This window comes from Lynx rufus, unplaced genomic scaffold (genome assembly GCF_022079265.1).
Source record: "Lynx rufus isolate CCGP_SWC_20201006 ecotype Redwood Valley unplaced genomic scaffold, mLynRuf1.p SCAF_14, whole genome shotgun sequence".
Lineage (NCBI taxonomy): Eukaryota > Metazoa > Chordata > Mammalia > Carnivora > Felidae > Lynx > Lynx rufus.
Genome location: NW_025814828.1, coordinates 65,572,663 through 65,593,589, shown reverse-complemented (window position 1 = coordinate 65,593,589; position 20,927 = coordinate 65,572,663). Strand labels below are relative to the sequence as shown.

At 41.6% G+C, this 20,927-nt stretch overlaps 1 protein-coding gene across 1 annotated transcript in view; it reads right to left on the bottom strand.

The window, feature by feature from the left end:
• Positions 1-20,927, bottom strand: part of LOC124509298 (nuclear RNA export factor 3-like) — a 38,495-nt gene that overhangs the window by 16,863 nt on the left and 705 nt on the right. Inside the window, 1 exon segment of the mRNA XM_047075807.1 lies at positions 19,881-19,931. Within this exon segment, the coding sequence (XP_046931763.1) occupies positions 19,881-19,931 (51 nt within the window).

Below are 20,927 nucleotides of genomic sequence, written 5' to 3'. Positions count from 1 at the left end.
GGCTACACCAATCTGCATTCCCACCAAAAGTGCACCTTTATCCTCCACATCCTTGCCAGCAAGTTTGGAAAGTTTTTAAAGAATTTGCTTTGTGGAATGCTCTGAAATATATTTCATAGTATTTAAATGAATTTCAGAAATCAGAAAAGGCATTAAAGAAGGAAGCAAAAATTTCCATTAACCCCTGGGGAGATGGCATCTTTCTTTATATTCTCATTAATGGTGTGTATAATATGACACTGGCTGATATTTTAATCTACATAATAACATTTAATCCCTTTGACATAACCACAAAGTCCACATGGTGATTCCTTCTTTACAGATGAGGAAACTGAGCCTCGGATTCCAGGCACAGCTGAGGCTGAAGCGTTTGTGTAACCTTCACTGCCCTGTGATTTCAATAAATCCTGGCAAAGACCCTATGAGGAAGAGAATCCTCACTCCTTGAATGGGGAAGCTGGGACTTGGGATCTCAACATCCCACACTGCCACATGTCATGCTTCTACTCATTGGATGAGCCCAGACTGGAAACCAGGTCTTCTGAAGCAAAAGCCTTTACTCTTCCTACTGCTTCACCTGGCCTTGCCTTAATTATTGGATGTAATTTTATAGGCTTTGTTTATGAACATAATGGAAATTCCCCCTCAGTTTAGACAGTGTGGAAAATGCATGAAAGGATGGAGGAGGACATGCAAATAATTAGTAACACCACAGAACACTCACAAACCTAGTAAACTTTTAAGGTTCCCTTTTGGATACCTGAAAACTATTCAAAAATCTAGCTTCAATTTACTGTGACTATTTGAGACAATTCTTTGTTTTTATTTCTGTTGTTTATCACCTGGATATCTATCACCCAGATGTTGCTTTTAACAGAGAAGGAAAGCTGTATATCATTTCTCAATGAAAACAAGTTAACAATTGTAAGAATGCCATTGTCAATCCCTGGAGGAAATATGTGTTTCTCAAAACGGATTTGTTTTCTCCCAATTAAAGAGATACCATATGGTTTCACTCTTATGTGGATCCTGAGAAACTTAACAGAAACCCATGGGGGAGGGGAAGGAAAAAAAAAAAAGAGGTTAGAGTGGGAGAGAGCCAAAGCATAAGCGACTGTTAAAAACTGAGGACAAACTGAGGGTTGATGGGGGGTGGGAGTGAGGGGAGGGTGGGTGATGGGTATTGAGGAGGGCACCTTTTGGGATGAGCACTGGGTGTTGTATGGAAACCAATTTGACAATAAATTTCATATATTGAAAAAAAATAAATAAAAATTCATTAAAATACTCAAAAAAAGAAAAAAAAAGAGTTTCATTTTTAATAATTACAATTAAAATCTGCATTATGACATGTTTGCTAATATGTAACGCAAACTACGGAGTTTGATGTTAAAATGAAGATGCCTTCATACACATACATGGGTACTTTGTTTTTTTTTATTTTTTTATTTTTTTTTATTTTTATATATATGAAATTTATTGACAATTTGGTTTCCATACAACACCCAGTGCTCATCCCAAAAGGTGCCCTCCTCAATACCCATCAAACCATCAAAACCTTAGAGGAGAAAGCAGGAAAAGACCTCTCTGACCTCAGCCGTAGCAATCTCTTACTCGACACATCCCCAAAGGCAAGGGAATTAAAAGCAAAAGTGAATTACTGGGACCTTATGAAGATAAAAAGCTTCTGCACAGCAAAGGAAACAACCAACAAAACTAAAAGGCAACCAACGGAATGGGAAAAGATATTTGCAAATGACATATCGGACAAAGGGCTAGTATCTAAAATGCCTGGGTACTTTGAATGAAACCCTTGAACTTGACTAATTTGGCGGCACACCAAAATCCAGTTTAAGTACCATCCATTACTTTCTCAAAACAAATATGGCCAATACAAAGCAGTCCTTGACCTCCCATCGAGTCAATCCATTTTCAGTAGCTGGGAAAAGAAACTATTTGGCAGAAGGCACAAGCACAGCTGTTTGTTAAAACTGCAGAGGTGAAGGTCCATAGTGGAAGGGAAATTGACTTTCTACTGGTGAAAGTACCATGTACCCATTATACAGTATATGGAGCGCTAAAATCAACATGAGAAGAAAATGGTTGAAAACCTCAAACATGACAAGCTCTCCCCCTGTAGAAATCCTAGGAGGTATGTGTGATAATGCATTGCTGTGAGCATAGACAGCCACACCTCACTTACTCCAAACTGGGCCTCACCTTTCACTGGCTACCACAGTCTAGGATCTGCCTGTTGTCTCACTTCCTTGTGTGAAAATGCCTCCCCCCGCCCCCCGACAAATTTAGTCTTTTCTTCTGTGCTGGCCTCATCTTTAAGAGAGGGTAGAGCCAGATCTCACTGGTTATACACCTGTGCACAGGAGTGAGGCAGATCTAGATTTGAGCCCTGTTTCCATTACCTCTTAGCACAGTGGCACCCAAGTTTGCTCACTATGCACTCAAATGAAAAAATATGTATAATACAATATATATTAAATATTATATATTTGATTTATTATATAATATTTAATATATAGTGTATATATTTATTTATAATATATAAATATATTTAATTTAATTTATTATATAACATTTATTATATATATTATATTATATTATATTATAGAGAAGGAGTGCAAGAGAAAGAACCTTTGTATCTGTATAACTGGTGTGGTCATCCTCACTGGCTCCGTCTACACCTGGTTTTGTCCACACCAGAAATCTCTGTCTCTCTCATTGAGAATATAAGTCTCTCAATTTTTTCTTGCTGCCTACACAACCATTCTCCATCACGAAATCACCTGACACTTACAGCTGGGTTATATTGTTCTCATGTTGAACATCACCCATCAAAAAGAACACCAATATCAGACTAAGCCACTCTGTGACCATGATGAAATGAGATAAAAAAAAAATAAAAAACAAGATCACAGTGAATAAAGTAAAGTTGCAGGATGCACATTCCGCAATTAGTTGCACGTCTATACACTAACAGTGAACCATATGAAAAAGACATCAAGAAAACAATCCCATTTACCATAGCATCAAAAGCATTAAAGTACTTATGAATCAATTTAATCGAGAAAGTGAAATATCTATATGCCAAAAACTATAAGACATTGATGAGAGAAACTGAAGAAGACACAAATAAATGGAATGATATCCCACGTTCATGAATGGAAAGAATTAGTATTGTTAAAATATCCATACTACCCCCAAAATAGTCTATAGACTCAATGCAATCTCTATCAAGATACCAATGCCATTTTCCACACAAACAGAACAAAAAAGGCCTTAAGTTCATATGGAATCACAAAAGACCCAGAATAGCTAAAGCAATTTGAGAAAGAAGAACAAAGCTGGAGGCATCACACCTCCTGATTTGAAAGTGTATTACAAAGCCATCATAATCAAATGGTATGATATTGGCATAAAATATACACATGGACCAATGGAACAGAACAGAGAGCCCATAAATAAACCCGTGAATAAATGGTCAACTAATATCTCATAAGAAAGCCAAGAATATTCAATGGAGAAAGGATAGGCAGTTCAAGAAACGGTGCTGGGAAAACTGGACACTCACATACAAAAGAATGGAATTGGACCCCTATCTTATACCATTCACAAAATTCACTGAAAATGGATCAAAGATTTAAATATAAGTCCTGGGACCATAAAACTCCCAGAAGAAAATACAGGGGGAAAACTCCTTGACAATGTTCTTGGTAATGATTTTTTTTGCAAATGACACAAAGGCACAAAAGCAGCAAAAGGAAAAATCCACAAGTAGGGCCACATCAATCAACAATTAAAAGGCAACCTGTGGAGTGGGAGAAAATATTTGCAAACCATATATCTGATAAGGGGCTCTCATCCAAAATACATAAGGAACTTACACAACTCAATAACGTAAAAGTAATAACCTGATCAAAAAATGGGCAAAGGACCTGAATAGACATTATTCAAAAGATGATATATAAAGGGCCAACAGGTATATGAAAAGGTGCTCAACATCATTAACCATCAAGGAAATCAAATCAAAACCACAATAAGATATCATCTCACACCTGTCAGAATGGCTACAATCGAAAACAGGAGAAACAAAAAGTGTTGGCAAGGATGTGCAGAAAAGGGAACCCTCTTGCACTGTTGATAGGAATGCAAGCCGGCTCAGCCACTCTGGAAAAGAGTTAAAAAGTTAAAAATAGAACTGTCCTAAGATCCAGTAATAGCATCACAGGGTATCAACCCTAAAAATACCAAAACACGAATTTGAAGGGATACATGCACCCCTATGTTTATAGCAGCTTTATTTACAATAGCCAAATTATGAAAGCAGCCCAAATGTCCATCAATAGATGAATGGATAAAGAAGGTGTGTGTGTGTGTGTGTGTGTGTGTGTGTGTGTGTGTATGCATATATTTTTCATCCATAAAAAAAGAACAAAGTCTTTCTATTTGCAATGGCATGGATGGAGCTAGTGAGTATAATACTAAGTGAAATAAATCAGTCAGAGAAATACAGATACCAAATCATCTCACTCATATGTGGAATTTAAAAAACAAAATAAATGAGCAAAGGGAGAGAGAGCAAGAGTGTGTGTGAGTGTGTGTGAGTGTGTGTGTGTGTGAGAGAGAGAGAGAGAGAGAGAGAGAGAATCAGACACTTAACCATGGAGAACAAACTGATGGTTACCAGGGGAAGTGGTGGTGAGTGGAGGGATGAGTAAAATAGGAGATAGGGATTAAAGGGTGCACTTGTTGTGGTGAGCACTAGGTGATGTATGGAGTTTTGGAATCACTATGTCATGCATCTGAAACTGACAGAACACCAGGTTAACTATACTGGAATTAGAATAAAAACTTAATAAAAAAAAAAAGGAACTACACTGTGTATAAACCATCTCTCAAGCAACATCTTCTTTATTAAGATAGAAATTAAACTTATGTGTAGGAGCATACGGGAATAGCTGTGTAGGAGCATATGGGAATAGAAACTATACTGTGTATAATGCGTCAACCCAACAACTTTCTGTAAGATAGAAGTGCTTTTCAACATAGGTGTAGAGGCATTTGGGAAAAGCTGTGTGATTAACTACTTGAAAATATACCGAGTATAAACTGCCCTTCAAAACACACACACACACACACACACACACACACACACACACGATGAGATTTCGCCTCATGCCTGTTAAGATGGCTATTATTAAAAACACAAGAGATAACCGGTGGTGACAAAGATGTGGAGAAAAGGACATCCTTGTGCTCTGTTGAAGGAAATGAAACTTGGTACAGCCACTGTGGAAGACAGTATGGGAGTTCGTCGAAAAGTTTAAAATAGAACTACCATAAGATTCAGCAATTCCTCCTCTGGGTATATATCTGAAGGAAGTGATATCACAATCTTGAAAAGATGTCTGCATCTGCATGCACACTGCAGCATTATTCGCAACAGCCACAACATGGAATCAAACCAATTGTCCATCAATGGATGAATGGATACAGAAAATGTGATGTATATATACACAATGGAATATAACTCATAAGAAAGAAGGAACTCCTGCCATTTGCAACAGCATGGGCGAAACTTTAAGGCATTCTGATAAGTGAAATAAGACAAAGACAACTACTGTATGATCTCACTTGTACATGGAATCTAAAAAAGCCAAATCTGTAGAAACAGAGAGACGAATGGTGGTTGCCAGGGGCTGGAGGTGGGGAGAATGGGTGATGGTAGCCAAAGGGTACAAACTTCCAGTTTTAAGATTAATAGGTTCTGGAGACCTAATGTACAGCCTGCTGACTACGGTTCCCAATACCGTACTGTATACATGGAAGTTGCTAAGAGAGTAGATTTTCAATGTTCTCACCACACGCACACACAAAATGATAACTATGTGAGATGACGTGTGTGCCAACTAACCTTATTGTGGGAATCATTTTGTAATATGCACATATATCAAATTGTCACGTTGTACACCTTAAACTCGCACAACGTTATGTCGATTATATCTCAATAAAGCTGGGGGTAAAAACAACACAAAATCACCATGCGAACCACAAAAATGACCAAGCACCCTCTTCTCCTGGTTAAAATAAGTAACCAATGCTTCTTTACCGATTACAGCTTTAATCTTGCTCTATGCTTCTCTCCTTTCAGATAAAATTTATCACTGTACCCAATTAAAGAATCACTCCCACTTCCTGACAGCATTCAATATGGACCAGCTCCCCACTTCCTTGAACCTCCTCCACAATCACTGAACACAAGTCCAAATCTTATAATACTTCATTCCTTTTTTAATGAATATAAATTATTGTCAAATTGGCTTACATAAAACACCCAGTGCTCATCCCGACAAGTGCCGTCCTCAATGCCCATCACCCATTTTCCCCTCTCCCCCACCCCCCCATCCACCCTCAGTTTGTTCTCCGTATTTAAGAGTCTCTTGTGGTTTGCCTCCCTCCCTCTCTGTTTGTAACTAATTTTCCCATTTCCCTTCCCCCATGGCCTTCTGTTAAGTTTCTCAGGATCCACATATGAGTGAAAACATATGATATCTCTCCTTCTCTGACTGACTTATTTCACTCAGCATAATGCCTTCTAGTTCCATCCACGTTGCTGCACGTGTCATAAGTTCATTCTTTCTCATTTCCAAGTAGTATTCCACTGTATATATAAGCCACATCTTTATCCATTCATCAGTTGATGGACATTTAGGCTCTTCCCATGATTTGGCTATAGTTGAGAGCACTGCTATAAACATTGAGGTACACATACCCCCATGCATCAGCACTCCTGTATCCCTTGGGCAAATTCCTAGTAGTACAATTGATGGGTCACAGGGTAGTTCTATATTTAGTTTTTTGAGGAACCTCCACACTGTTTTCCAGAGCGACTGCACCAGTTTGCATTCCCACCAACAGTGCAAGAGGGTTCCCGTTTCTCCACATCCTCGCCAGCATCGGCAGTTTCCTGATTTGTTCATTTTACCCACTCTGACCGGCGTGAGGTGGCAACACAGTGTGGCTTTGATTTGTATTTCCCTGATGATGAGTGACACTGAGCATCTTTTCATGTGTTTGCTGGCCATCTGGATGTCTTCTTTGGAAAAGTGTCTATTCATGTCTTCTGCCCATTTCTTCACTGCGTTATTTGTTTTTCGGGGTGTGGAGTTTGGTGAGTTCTTTATAGATTTTGGATACTAGCCCATTTTTATCTTATTATTATTATTATTTTTTTAAAGTTACATCCAAATTAGTATACAGTGAAACAATGATTTCAGGAGTAGATTCCTTAATGCCCCTTTAGCCCATCCCCCTCCCACAACCCCTCCAGCAACCCTCAGTTCTCCATATTTATGTATACTAGCCCTTTATCTGATATGTCATTTGCAAATATCTTTTCCCATTCCATCGGTTGCCTTTCAGTTTTGTTGACTGTTTCCTTTGCAGCGCAGAAGCTTTTTATCTTGATGAGGTCCCAATAGTTCATTTGTGCTTTTAATTCCCTTGCCTTTGGAGATGCGTCGAGTAAGAAATTGCTGTGGCGGAGGTCAAAGAGGTTGTTGCCAGCTTTCTCCTCTGGGGTTTTGATGGTTTCCTGTCTCGCATTCAGGTCTTTCATCTTTTTGAGTTTACTTTTGTGTATGGTGTAAGAAAGTGTTCGAGTTTCACTCCTCTGCATATTGCTGTCCAGTTCCGCCAGCACCATTTGCTAAAGAGACTGTCTTTTTTCCATTGGATACTCTTCCCTGCTTTGTCAAAAATTAGTTGGCCAAACACTTGTGGATCCAATTTTGCGTTCTCTATTCTGTTCCATTGGTCTATGTGTCTGTTTTTGTGCCAATACCATACTGTCTGAATGATTTCAGCTTTGGAGTAGAGGCTAACGTCTGGGATTGTGATGCCTCCCGCTTTGGTCTTCTTCTTCAACATTACGTTGGCTATTTGGGGTCTTTTGTGGTTCCATAAAAATTTTGGGATTGCTTGTTCTACCTTTGAGAAGAATGCCAGTGAAATTTTGATTGGGATTGCATTGAATGTGTAGATTGCTTTGGGTAGTATTGACATTTTGACAATATTTATTCTTCCAATCCATGAACATGGAATGTTTTTCCATTTCTTTGTGTCTTCTTCAATTTCCTTCATAAGCTTTCTACAGTTTTCCACGTACAGAACTTTTACATGTTTGGTTACGTTTATTCCTAGGTATGTTAAGGTTCTCGGTGCAATTGTAAATGGGATCAGTTTCTTTATTTCTCTTTCTGTTGCTTCATTATTGGTGTATAAAAATGCAACCATTTTCTGTACATTGATTTTGTATGCTGTGACTTTCCTGAATTCATGTATCAGTTCTAGCAGGCTTTTGGTGGAATCTGTCTGGCTTTCCACGTAGAGTATCATGTCATCTGCGAAAAGTGAAAGTTTGACTTCATTGTCGCCCATTTTGGTGCCCTTGATTTCATTTTGTTGTCTGATTGCTGATGCTAGGACTTCCAACACTATGTTAAACAACAGCGGTGAGAGTGGCCATCCCTGTCGTGTTCCTGATCTCAGGGGAAAAGCTCTCAGTTTTTTCCCACTGAGGATGATATTAGCTGCGGGCTCTTCTTTTTCTTTGTCTTTTTTAATTTTTTTAATGTTTTATTTATGTTTAAGACAGAGAGAGACAGAGCATGAGTGGGGATGGGGCAGAGAGAGAGGGAGACACAGAATCCGATGCAGGCTCCAGGCTCCCAGCTGTCAGCACAGAGCCTGACATGGGGCTCGAACTCACGACCCGTGAGATCATGACCTGAGCCAAAGTCGGATGCTCAACCGAGTGAGCCACCCAGGCGCCCCAGCTGTGGGCTTTTCATAAACGGCTTTTATGAAGTTTAAGTACGTTCCTTCTATCCCGACTTTCTCGAGGATTTTTATTAAGAAAGGATGTTGTATTTTGTCAAATGATTTTTCTGCATCTATTGACAGCATCATACAGTTCGTATCCTTTCTTTTATTAATGTGATATACCACATTGATTGTTTTTGCGAATATTGAACCAGCCCCGCAGCCCAGGAATGAATTCCACTTGATCATGGTGAATAATCCTTTTATATGCTGTTGAATTCGATTTGCTAGTATCTTGTTGAGAATTTTTGCATCCATGTTCATCAGGGATATTGGCCTGTATTTCTCCTTTTTTTGTGGGGTCTTTGTCTGGTTTGGGAATCAAGGTAATGCTAGCTTCATAAAATGAGTCCACAAGTTTTCCTTCTGTTTCTATTTTTTTGGAACAGCTTGAGAAGGATTGGTACTAACTCTGCTTTACATGTCTGGTAGAATTCCCCCGGGAAGCCATCTGGCTCAAGACTCTTATTTGTTGGGAGATTTTTGATAACTGATTCAATTTCTTCACAACTTATGGGTCTGTTCAAACTTTCTATTTCTTCCTGTTTGAGTTTTGCTAGTGTGAGGGTGTCTAGAAAATTGTCCGTTTCTTCCAGGTTGTCCTGTTTGTTGGCATATAGTTTTTCATAGTATTCTCTGGTGATTCCTTCTACATCTGAGGAATTGGTTGTGATAAATACATTTTCATTGGTGATTTTATCTATTTGGGTCCTCTTTTCTTTTTGAGAAATATGGCCAAGGGTTTGTCTTTTTTTATTTTTTTTCAAAAAACTAACTCTACTTTCATTGTTCTGTTCTACTGTGGTTTTTTTTCAATTCTATATTGTTTATTTCTGCTCTGCTCTTGATTATTTCTCTTCTTCTGCTGGGTTTGGGGCTTCTCTGTTGTTCTGCGTCTAGTTCCTTTAGGTGTGCTGTCAGATTTTGTATTTGGAATTATTCTTGTTTCTTGAGATAGGCCTGGATGGCAAATTTTTCTCTTAGGAGTGTCTTCACTGTACCCCAAAGGGTTTGGATTGTTGTCTTTACATTTTCATTTGTTTCCATATGTTTTTTTTTTAATTCCTGCTTTAATTGCCTCGTTGACCCATTTGCATTTGGAGATTTTCCAAACTTTTTCTTGTGTTTGATTTCAAGTTTCATAGCATTGTGATCTGAAAGTGTGCATGGTATGATCTGAATTATCTTATATTTATTGTGGGTTGTTTTGTGACCCAGTATGTGATCTATCGTGGAGAATGTTCCATGTGCACTCGAGAAGAAAGTATATTCTGCTGCTTTAGAAAGAAAAGTTCTGAATATATCTGTCAAGTCCATCCGGTCCAGTGTATCATTCAGGGCCATTGTTTCTTTACTGATTCTCCGTCTAGATGATCTGCCCATTGTTGTAAGTGCAGTGTTACAGTCCCCTGCAACTACCACATTCTTACCAATAAGGTTGCTTATGTTTGTGATTAATTGTTTTATATATTTGGGTGCTTTTGTATCTGGTGCATAAACATCTATAATTGTTAGCTCTACTTGATGGATAGACCCTGTAATTATTATATAATGCCCATCTTCATCTCTTGTTACAGCCTTTAATTTAAAGTCTAGTTTGCCTGATGTAAGTATGGCTACTCCAGCTTTCTTTTGACTTCCAGTAGCACGATATATGGTTCTCCATCCCCTCACTTTCAATCTGTAGGTGTCCTCACGTCTAAAATGGGTCTCTCGGAGACAGAAAATTGATGGGTCTTGGGTTTTTTTTTATACATTCTGATAACTTATGTCTTTTGATTAAAGCATTGAGTCCATTTACATTCAGTGTTATTATTGTAAGATATGAGTTTAGTTAGAGTCGTCTTGTTGTCTCTAGGTTTCATGCTTGTAGTGATGTCTCTGGTACTTTGTGGTCTTTGCAACACTCACAGAGTCCCCTTTAGGATGTCTTGTAGGGCTGGTTTAGTGGTGATGAATTCTTTCAGTTTTTGTTTGTTTGGTAATACCTTTATCTCTCCTTCTATTCTGAATGACTGACTTGATGGATAAAGGAGTCTTGGCTGCAGTTTTTTTATTTTCTTCTTTTCATCACATTGAAAATTTCGGGCCACTCCTTTATGGCCTGCCAAGTTTCAGTAGATGGGTCTGCTACAACCCTTATGTGTCTACCCTTGTAGGTTAAGGCCCGTTTATCCATAGCTGTTTTCAGAATTCTCTATCTTTGTAGTTTGCCAGTTTTGCTATGATATGTCATGCAGAAGATTGGTTCAAGTTACTTCTGAAGGGAGTTCTCTGTGCCTCCTGGATTTCAATGTCTTTTTCCTTCCCCAGATTGGGGAAGTTCCCAGCTATGATTTGTTCAAGCACACCTGTGGTCCCCTTCTTCTTCTTCTTCTTCTTCTTCTTCTTCTCCTTCTCCTTCTCCTTCTCCTTCTCCTCCTCCTCCTCCTCCTCCTCCTCCTCCTCCTCCTTCTTCTGGAATTCCTATGATACGGATATTGTTTTCTTTCATTGAATCACTTAACTCTCTAATTCTCCCCTCATGATCCAGAATTTTTTTTCTCTCTCTCTTTCTCAACTTCCTCTTTTCCATAATTTTATCTCCTATTTCACCTATTCTCTCTGCCTCTTCAATTCTCCCTGTCACCACCTCTAGTTTATTTTGCACCTCATTTACAGCACTTTTTAACCCACTCTGACTATTTTTTAGTTCCCTGATCTCTGCAGCAATAGATTCTCTGCAGTCTTCTATGCTTTTTTTTTCAAGTCCAGCAATTAATCTTATGAGTATTATTCTAAGTTCTTGTTAAGTTATATTGTTTATGTCTGTTTTGAGCAATTATTTAGCTGTCATTTCTTCCTGGAATTTCTTTTGAGGGGAATTCTACTGTTTCATCATTTTGGCTAGTTTTCTGTCCCTCATGTGTTTTAAAAGTTTTTTATGTGCCCTGCACCTGCAAGCACTATTATATTAAAGAGGGGTCATACACTGCCCAGGGCCTGGCCATTCAGGATGCGTTTTGTGGAGAGTGTTATTTGCTGTCTGTTGTTGCGACTTTGGTTACTTTATCTCCCTACTCGTAGTGATGTTTTGAACCCTCCCTTAGGTGTGCTTTTATTTGTTCATTGAAGTAGAGGTGGAAAGGAAAACAAACAAACAGAAAGCTGAAACATGCGCGCACACACACACACACAAAACCCAAAAACAAAACAAAACAAAACAAAAAACCATGAAACACCAGCTACAAGTAAACAACAGGGTGGAGGCAGTGCTGATGGAAGAGGACTTATCCCATATAAAGAGAGAAATGACATGGGCGGGGAAAAAGAAAAAAATAATAAAAATTGACCAGACATAAAAACTATACAGCTTAATCCAGAGAGAGAGAAAGGAAAATAAAAAAGAGGCGGGGAAAAAAGAAAAGAAAATAACGTTGTCCAGACAGAGAAATGACAGGGCTTAATCCAGAGAGAGAGAAAGGAGATGTGGAACATGTATCAAGAGAATGGATTAAATATGTCTGCTTAAACCAAATCAACAGCCAGAGTAACCAGACTAGAGGAGGGAAGAGATAAGAAGGAGAAAAGGAAGGAAGAATATATCTATATAATAAAAATTGTCTGAGAATTAAATCAGACAATGCAACAGTGCTGGTCTGGGGGAGGGGCTGTCTGGTTCGTCAGCATCAATCCCGCTCCAGTAGATATGCAGTTACCAGGCGAGGAGGGTCATGGTTTGGTGTAGGCCTGTCCCACCTCCACTGTGGGCCCTGCTCTCCAATCCCTGAGAGCCTGCCTTAGTGGTGGTGGGGAGGAAAATGGCGACACCCCAGTCTCTCCTCCATGGACCAGGTGTCGCAATCCACTCTGAGCCATCCTCACTGTGCCACAGGCACCAATGAAGCAGTTTGTCTAGTTCTGCCGAGTCCCGTGCCCTGGCGCTTGGCTGTGATTCAACCTCTCACTCTGCCTGCCCTGGTACCAGGGAAGCACTGCTCTGCACTGCCCGATATGCGGTCTCTGGCTGGAGGATGCAAGCGGGCTTTGTCCTGTCCCACAGCACTCCAGGGAGGGGATCGCTTTTTCCTACTGCGGACCGCACCCCTGACCTCGCCACTGAGCCCAGGGCTGGCTTCCCTCCATCCCAGGTGTGCTATTGGAGCAGCCGGCCCCAGTCAGGAGAAAACCCCTCGGTTAGAGATTGAATCTTTCTCCATCCCGGTCCATGGTTTTTCTCTTGTCCAGATACAGTCCTATGCTTCCCTAGCCTCTCTTTCTCTTCTCTTTGTCTCTCCGCAGAAGGGGATCTCTCCCCTCCGTTCATTTTATCTCTCCCAGTTTGCAATCATGCACCTAAGGCCCATCAGGTTGTCCCAGTGGGTCCCTGGATGTGACTGTCTCTTTGTCTCCCGGACTCTCAGAGTTCAAAGTCCTTTAGCTTCAACACTGCTTTCTTTGAGAGACAAGGGACTTCCCAATCCCCCTACTTCTCCGCCATGTTGGTCCTTCCTCTCTCCTTATAATATTTCATTCCTAGTGTTCTCTTATTGAGACACCCCATGGGTGTCCATGGTGTGCCTTCTGCCTCACTGCAATGAGTAACAAGCCCAACTTTGTTTGGTTACAGATGTGTTTCCGGTGGTCTTTTGGCTAGAGAACATTGACTGTGGAGTGGTCTTGAATTGGTTGGCCACCCCAAGGGGGGCAATGCAGATTATTCTTAAAGTCCTATCACTCTTTGTTTCCACAGTATCTGGTCTCCAGGCTGGTCAACTATCTGTGAAGAGCAGAGTCCATTGTAGATGCCTGTACCAAGGAGTATGTGGAATGTCTATGATATGGTATAGAGTGTGAGGTGGGAAGACTGTTTATGGCAGAGGGTAGCAGATGGGAGTCTGGACACGAAGGTCCAGCAGCAGCTGCTCTATTCTTTTCCCTATGCTGAGGCACACTCGGCTTACAGATAGGGTGGCAGAGAGGCTGGGGCTGTGGAATTCCATGTGGGCTCAGCTTATGAAATCATAAAAGAGGCGTTATTTCCCATATGTACTTCTCTTCCTGCCCATCAATTACAAAGACATCAAGTACCTGGACCACTTCCAATGAGGTGCACTTCTCACAAAGGCTGCTGGTGGGGATGGGTGGTGGGACCCCTCCTCCCTGTCCCCCATCAGGGCCCAGGAGCCTCTGTGAGGAAGGAGGGGCCTAGAAGCAGGTGCAGAAACTCCAGGGAGAGTGGCCTGATGGTGTCCTTTTCCATACCTCATCTCCAACTAACTTGTGTGCCAATGTGTTACTCTCTGCTCCCAATACTTTGTCCCAGAAGTGATCTCTGACTGATCAGATACCCTTAACCCTGGGAGCCCTGCCTGTGGTCCCCACCCCCAGTCCCAGTTCATAACTGCTACTTATCTTCCCAAAACATGGATTCCATTGATCCCACAAGACTTCTCATAAGCCTTTAGTGGTATCATGCCTTTAATGACCTCAAAATCCCCCTCCATTCACAGCCCCGTGTCATACCACCATCTTATAACTCTTGTGCTGAAGAAAGCCAGTGGTTGGATGTGAACACTTCACCCCCTCAATGGCCATATCCAAAGGTGGGAACCTCATACCTAGAGCAGACAAGGTTAGACACTGTCCCCACCCCTTCAAAATAAAATAAAGTACGAAGAAGTGATGCCTGGCTGTTCTTAGCACCCTAGCCTGCATCAAAAAAGGTGGTGGTGAGGTAATGGTAGGGGGACATGCTTCTAACCAAGTATCTCCTAGGTCAGGCAAGGCTTGGATCTCACCAAGACTTCCTGGAAGGTCATGTAATATCACAAGGAAACAAATACATAATGATGCTGCAATTGCTCCTTAAACCAGGATGGCCTCAACCCCTTGGAGTGTCCAATCAGTTACCTCTGAGCCACGTCTTCTCACCTGGGAGCCCCCACTCTTCACCAAGTCAGGCTGGACTTCCCATCCCCTCCCTTCCACCCAGCCCCCATTAGTCGTGCTCACTGTTCCAGGCACAGCTCATCTTTGGGGGAGTCTCTGACGACTCCAGTGAGCTCTTCCTCCTCTGTACACATTAAGAAGATTCTACAGAGGTTAGCTCCACAAAGACCTGGACCATGTGAAACCATTACCATGATCTCTGCAACCCCTGGGCCACTGGAGGTGTGAGGAGTGACAGATGCTCAGTGAACACCCATGTGACAATGTAGGACATGCAGGGGAAGGAACTCACCCTGGGATGGCTCAGGCACTGAGACCCAAGAAGAGCTGCTGACCCACATTCCAGTATCCCTCCCAGCAGATCCCCAGTCACCTCTTCCTGGGTATAAAGATCTTCCCAGACACTCAGGTCATGTGCAGTCCTGATGCGAACATAGAGAGTAACAAATGAGGATAGGAAAAACATAATTGTTACATGGAGAGAATAAGGACTTTGTGCCAGCACATCTCCATTACACTGCATGTCACAGAGATGGCACTGAAATACCTATGTCAAGTGGATGGATATGTGCGGTTTCCTTCTTCTTACAGTCTCAAATACTTGCCAAAATGTGGTGATGCTATTAAGGTAAGAAACCCCATCGCAATCAAAGATTGGAGCAGTTGGGATGGGAAGACAGCAAATATTGGCATTGTGGATGATATGCCAAGGCTCATGCTGGGATCTTGAAGGTGGTTTCCCCTTGAACTCCTCACAATGCTCCCTTAAGGTAGAAACCAGGATTTCCATTCACACACCAGAAAGGTGAGGCTCAATGAGGTTACTTATGTTTCTAGGTTCACACAGCTTTTTAGAGATAGAGCCAATATCATCTAGCCTGTTTGCCTGACTCCAAGGCCCATCTTTAGAATCAGGAACACAACCTGCCCCTTCAGATGTGTGATATGGGCAAGGAGAACTGACAGGTGCCCCTGGTGAGTGTACAGCCACTCTGGGGGGCAATATGGCAACACCCACTAAGTGTGTGGGAAAGCTGAAAGCGGCCAGCTTGCAACATGAAGCACATGTATTAACCAACAAAGAGATGGATATAGGACCGCTACAGAGAACTCACTGAAAAAATGTACACGCACAAAAACATTGTTGAATTCCAAAGCCACAACCACCAGTGAAATTCATAGAATAATTAATATGAATAACAATAGATGGGAAAGGAAGCTAAAGACGTGTATGTGTAACATACTATAATTTTGAAGAACATGTGAATAGGAATATGTATATATATAATATACACATATATAATGTATATATATACTATACACATATATAATCTGTACATGCAAGTTAAATCTCTACCTACAAATAACCATCTCTGGAGAGTATGTACCCTTCTATTGACAGAGGCCCCTTTCGGTCAGAGGATGGGGATTAGAAAATGACAGATACCAAGTAACGTTAATTTATAAATACACATTCACATATTGTTTGAAATGTTACATCAGGAAAATCATCAATGTAATAATGTGGAGACAAGGAATTTAGAAATGGATTGACAAAGGAAAAAGTACATATGTACTTACTATTTTTGAAACATGTACAAAATAGAGTGCTCGTGGGAGGGAAAGCAAGTTCAAAACTAATTGCTTGGACATGGTAGATTGTGTGTGTGTGTGTGTGTGTGTGTGTGTGTGTTTCTATGGCTGAAACACAATATTCTGCGAGTCTGTGTTTTTATGTCGCAAGCTCTATCATCCCATACACATGCTCAAAGTGCAGCTTTCTCTCCAACTCAGACAGGGATGGGCTTTCTGTTTTGAGACTTACAGATAACAAAAAGTGATGGATGCAGAGGGACTTCTGCCAGTGGGTAGAAACTTCCAGAAGGCTCTTTTTAATTTGTTTTAATGTTTATTTTTGAGAGAGAGAGAGAGACAGAGTTGGAGCAGGGGGAGGGGTAGAGAGCAAGGGCAACACAGAATACGAAACAGGCTCCAGGTTCTGAGCTCTCAGCACAGAGCCTGATGTGGGGCTCAAACTCACGAACCACGAAGTCATGACCTGAGCCAAAGTCAGACACCTAACTGACTGAGCCACCCAGGGGCCCCTGGAAGGCTCTTTCTGGTCCCACCAAACCCAGGTCCTTTTCTGCTTCCTTCCCACCACTCTGGCTGTGTCCCCATCCAAGATTTTTAGAACTGCAATTCTCGATGTGACCAGCAAAGGGGCATCTGTCTCCATTGTGCTTTTTGCTTTCTTTAATATTAAAATTCCTAATTTTTGAAAGGAGAAAAAAAGATGTGTTATTCATTAGAATAATTCATGAAACAGTATGGAGAGCATGCCACCAATTCTGTTTGGAAAAAGTCCTGTGTATGTGGAAAGACTAAACACAAGCTTTATTTAGTGTTTTGACCCCATATCTGTATTTGGCTCATTAATCTATCCCATTTACTCACTGTCTTCCCTCATCAGTGTCACCTAACATGTCCACACTGTGGAACGAGCCCCTCTGGGAGAGCAGGCTGCTCCAGAACCCAGGACCCCACCCCTGGAAGGGCTTCCCAGACCTATTCCCACCCCCTTCTCATCTTCCCCTCTCCAGGATGCTGTGGACACAGCTGACCAGAGCAGTGTCTCTGAGTCCTGCTGTGGTCTCAGAGGGAGACTGTTGCATAGAAGCAGAGCCTGAGAGTCAAATATATCCCCTGGAAGGAGCAGCAGTCCCGGTTAATGCTGGTGATATTAGGAAAGTGGATAAAGACAATCGCTCTTACAAACACCCTCAAAGGCAGCCCACCTCCTCTCCCTGCCAAGGCCCCACATCCTATGGACCCAGCCTGTATGTCTAGCCCTTGTGTGCCAAGCCCTCTGTGCCCTGAGCAAACTGCACCATTGACCAATCCCTCCATATTCCAATCACTCCAGTGTCTAAGGGGTTATATTTGCATGGGCCTTGTTTTATGCACACACAGGGTGGGGTTACATCTTCAGAACCACCCCGTAAGGGAGTATTGTCAGTCCCCCCTTTTTGGTGATGAAACTGTGTCTTCAAACCAGTAAAACCTGGCACTGGCCTTTGTGTCTTTTTTTATTTTTTTTAATTTCTTTATATTTGACATATACATAAAAACTACATGTATTTAGGGTGTGCAAACTGATGTTTTGGTATATGTGTGCATTGTGAAATGATTACCACAATAAAACTAGTTAACCTATCCATCTACCCCCATATTTACCACTCTTTCTGCGTGTTTGGTGATTACACTTGAGATCTACTCTCTTAGCAAATGTCAAGTATACAATACATTATTGTTAGTTATAGTCGCCATGCTGTACATCAGATCTCTAGAACTTATTCATCTTGTAACTGAAAGTTTGTACCCTTTGGTCAATATCTCCCCTTCTTCCCATTTCCAGACCCTGGTAACCACCATTCTACTCTCTATTACTAAGACTTTGACTTTTTTTTTAAAGGTTTCCACAGGTAAGTGAGTGTGTATATATATTTGTATATATATATGTATGTGTGTATGTGTACACACACACACACACACACACACACACACACACACAGTGGAATACTATTCAACCTTAAGATAAGAAGGAAATCTTGCCTGTCCTTTGAAGGGCAAGGAGTGCAGTGCTTCATGAGGAGAACACAGAGCTGGGATTCAGCAAACCTAAGCTCTAGTTCAAGTTTATGAAACATGTAAATGGCTCAAAATGCCTCAGTCCAACATCTCGCTCAGCCAAAGTTGATGATCTTCATTCTCATTTTACCAAAGAAGTGGGTGCTTCTTTCTTTAGGAGACAGCCACCAATGGGGCGCCTGGGTGGCTCAGTCATTTAAGCACCCTACTCTTGGTTTTGGCTCAGGCCATGATCCCATGGTTCATGAGACTGAGTCCCACGTCAGGCTCTGGGCTGACAGTGGGGAGCCTGCTTGGGATTCTCTCTCTCCCTCTCTTTCTGCCCCTTCCCCACTCGCATGTGCATGCTCTCTCTGTCTCTCTCTCTCTTTATCAAAAACAAACATTTTAAAAAGAGAGAGAGACACCTACCAAACAATACAACATTCCTACATCCATGCTAAACCAGTATTTTTATTATGCTCTAGCTCTGTTTTATAAACTAGAAATAGGAGTAGAATTGTATCCTGTCATTATCTTATCTCTGAAATTAATTGTGTGATTTTATTCTCTTACTAGAATTACATATTAGATTTTCTTTTACTTTTATTAGTGTAGAGGAGATGCCAAGATTAGATTAATGTGTTGAGGAGTATTACTACATGAATAGGCAAGTCTAATTGGAAAGAGATGAGCAATAAACGTTAGTTGCCCATAGGGGGGAAACAGAGAGAGACAGAGAAAAAGGGAGAAACCTATGCCGACGTAGCTTTCTGTCCTGTCCCTCTCTCACCTGGAGGACGCTGTCCTGGCCACAGGTAGCGGGGTCTCAAAAGTAGCTCTGACTGTCTATGTTCTTCAAAGGAGTCTGCCCTCCCAACAACACCCCTTCCACACCATGTGAGGCCCTACACTCACATACCAGGAGCTGCCTACAGAACTAGGTTCCAAGGCCCACAAACATGGAAGTATCATCCCCACACAGGGATTTCTCATGCCTCTGAGAAAGGAGCATGTGCCACCCCTATTATTAGGCATCACATTCATAACTGGCCAACCTGATCGAGGGCCCCTGATTTGCACTCATTTCTTCCATCAGCATCCTATATGCTAAGGGTTTCCTTAACAGCTAACACCTCCCTAGCATTCCTCCCTCTCCTTAATGCCCAAGACGCACATGCCCTTAGAGCGTCATGGAACACATCTTTGTCCACACAAAATAGCTCAGGGAATGAGAGAAGTAGAGGCAGACCCTGGCTCCACGCTGGGGTCACCATCCCCAGTTGATGGTATCTTTTTACAAGTAGGGCATCATCAGTCATTTGCGATCTCTTCTCTTGATCCGTGAAGTTTGGGGTCAGGGATTAAAATCAACACACCATGTCCACTTAAGTAAGGAATTTTGTGTCCTCTCAGTTTACCTGCGGGTTAACATCAAAGAAGCATGCATTCTCTTTGAGCTCCTGGAGATACTGCAGAGGGACAAGAGCTGTGATTCTGTAAGTTTGACAACCCTCTCAGAAGACTCTCCCATGAGGCATGTCTAGGGAATATGAAAAGATTGGATGAGCAAGAAAAACAAAAGCTAGTAATACCTGGCCTTGCTGGAATGAAGGGGAAAAGTCATTCCCACAGGTTGTTGGTGCCAAATGATGCTTTATTTGTTTTCTGGGGCCCATTTGGTCATGGCTTAATAACCTAAGTGGCCTTTGATACAAAAGCCCGATTTCCACCTTTTAGGGAGATTCAGAGAAGGGTTAAGGAAAGAATCAGCAAGGTGATTCTGAAGCACCCAAGTTAAGGGGCCCTGGCTGAGAGGGCAGGACAAGTTGCCTCAGGAGTTCCCGGCTCCAGGGAGGAAAGACAGCTAATCTTTACAGAGGAAACTGCTTACAAGGCTCTGACTCCTGTTTTTCATTCAGTGGCTGGGTTAAATCTCAGGATAACCCTGGTAGTGAGGTATGGCTATCCTTCCTTCATGGGTGTGTGTGACTCCAAAGCACAGACACACATGGCGAGGAGGTTATGCCTCTTTCTCCAGATCTCTGCAAAGAGTGGGTCTTACCACATTATTAATATTAATCCCTAATGTAATATCACCCCGTTAGAATATTAGAATGCTTTCATTTTTCCCTATCTCACTTCTCTTTTAATGACATATTTTTCATACACATTCCTAAGTGTTTAGCTAATGGTCCCATTTTATGCCTCATAGTATGTCCTACAATAATTCTAGAGTTTGACAAGCAAACCTGCTCAGTGAGTTTCTGTTTATGCAGCATCCTGTTTAGATGGAAATTGGTTGTAACAGGATAATGAGAACTCCATATACTGCTGGGGGAGAGCTAATTTGGTTCTTTGCAACTTCTTTGCAGAGACATTAGGCAGCTTCTGTCAGAGAGGAAAGTGGGGTCCCATCAGCAGCCCCACTCTTATTTCTGACCTGCAGAGAACTTGGGAACCTGTGC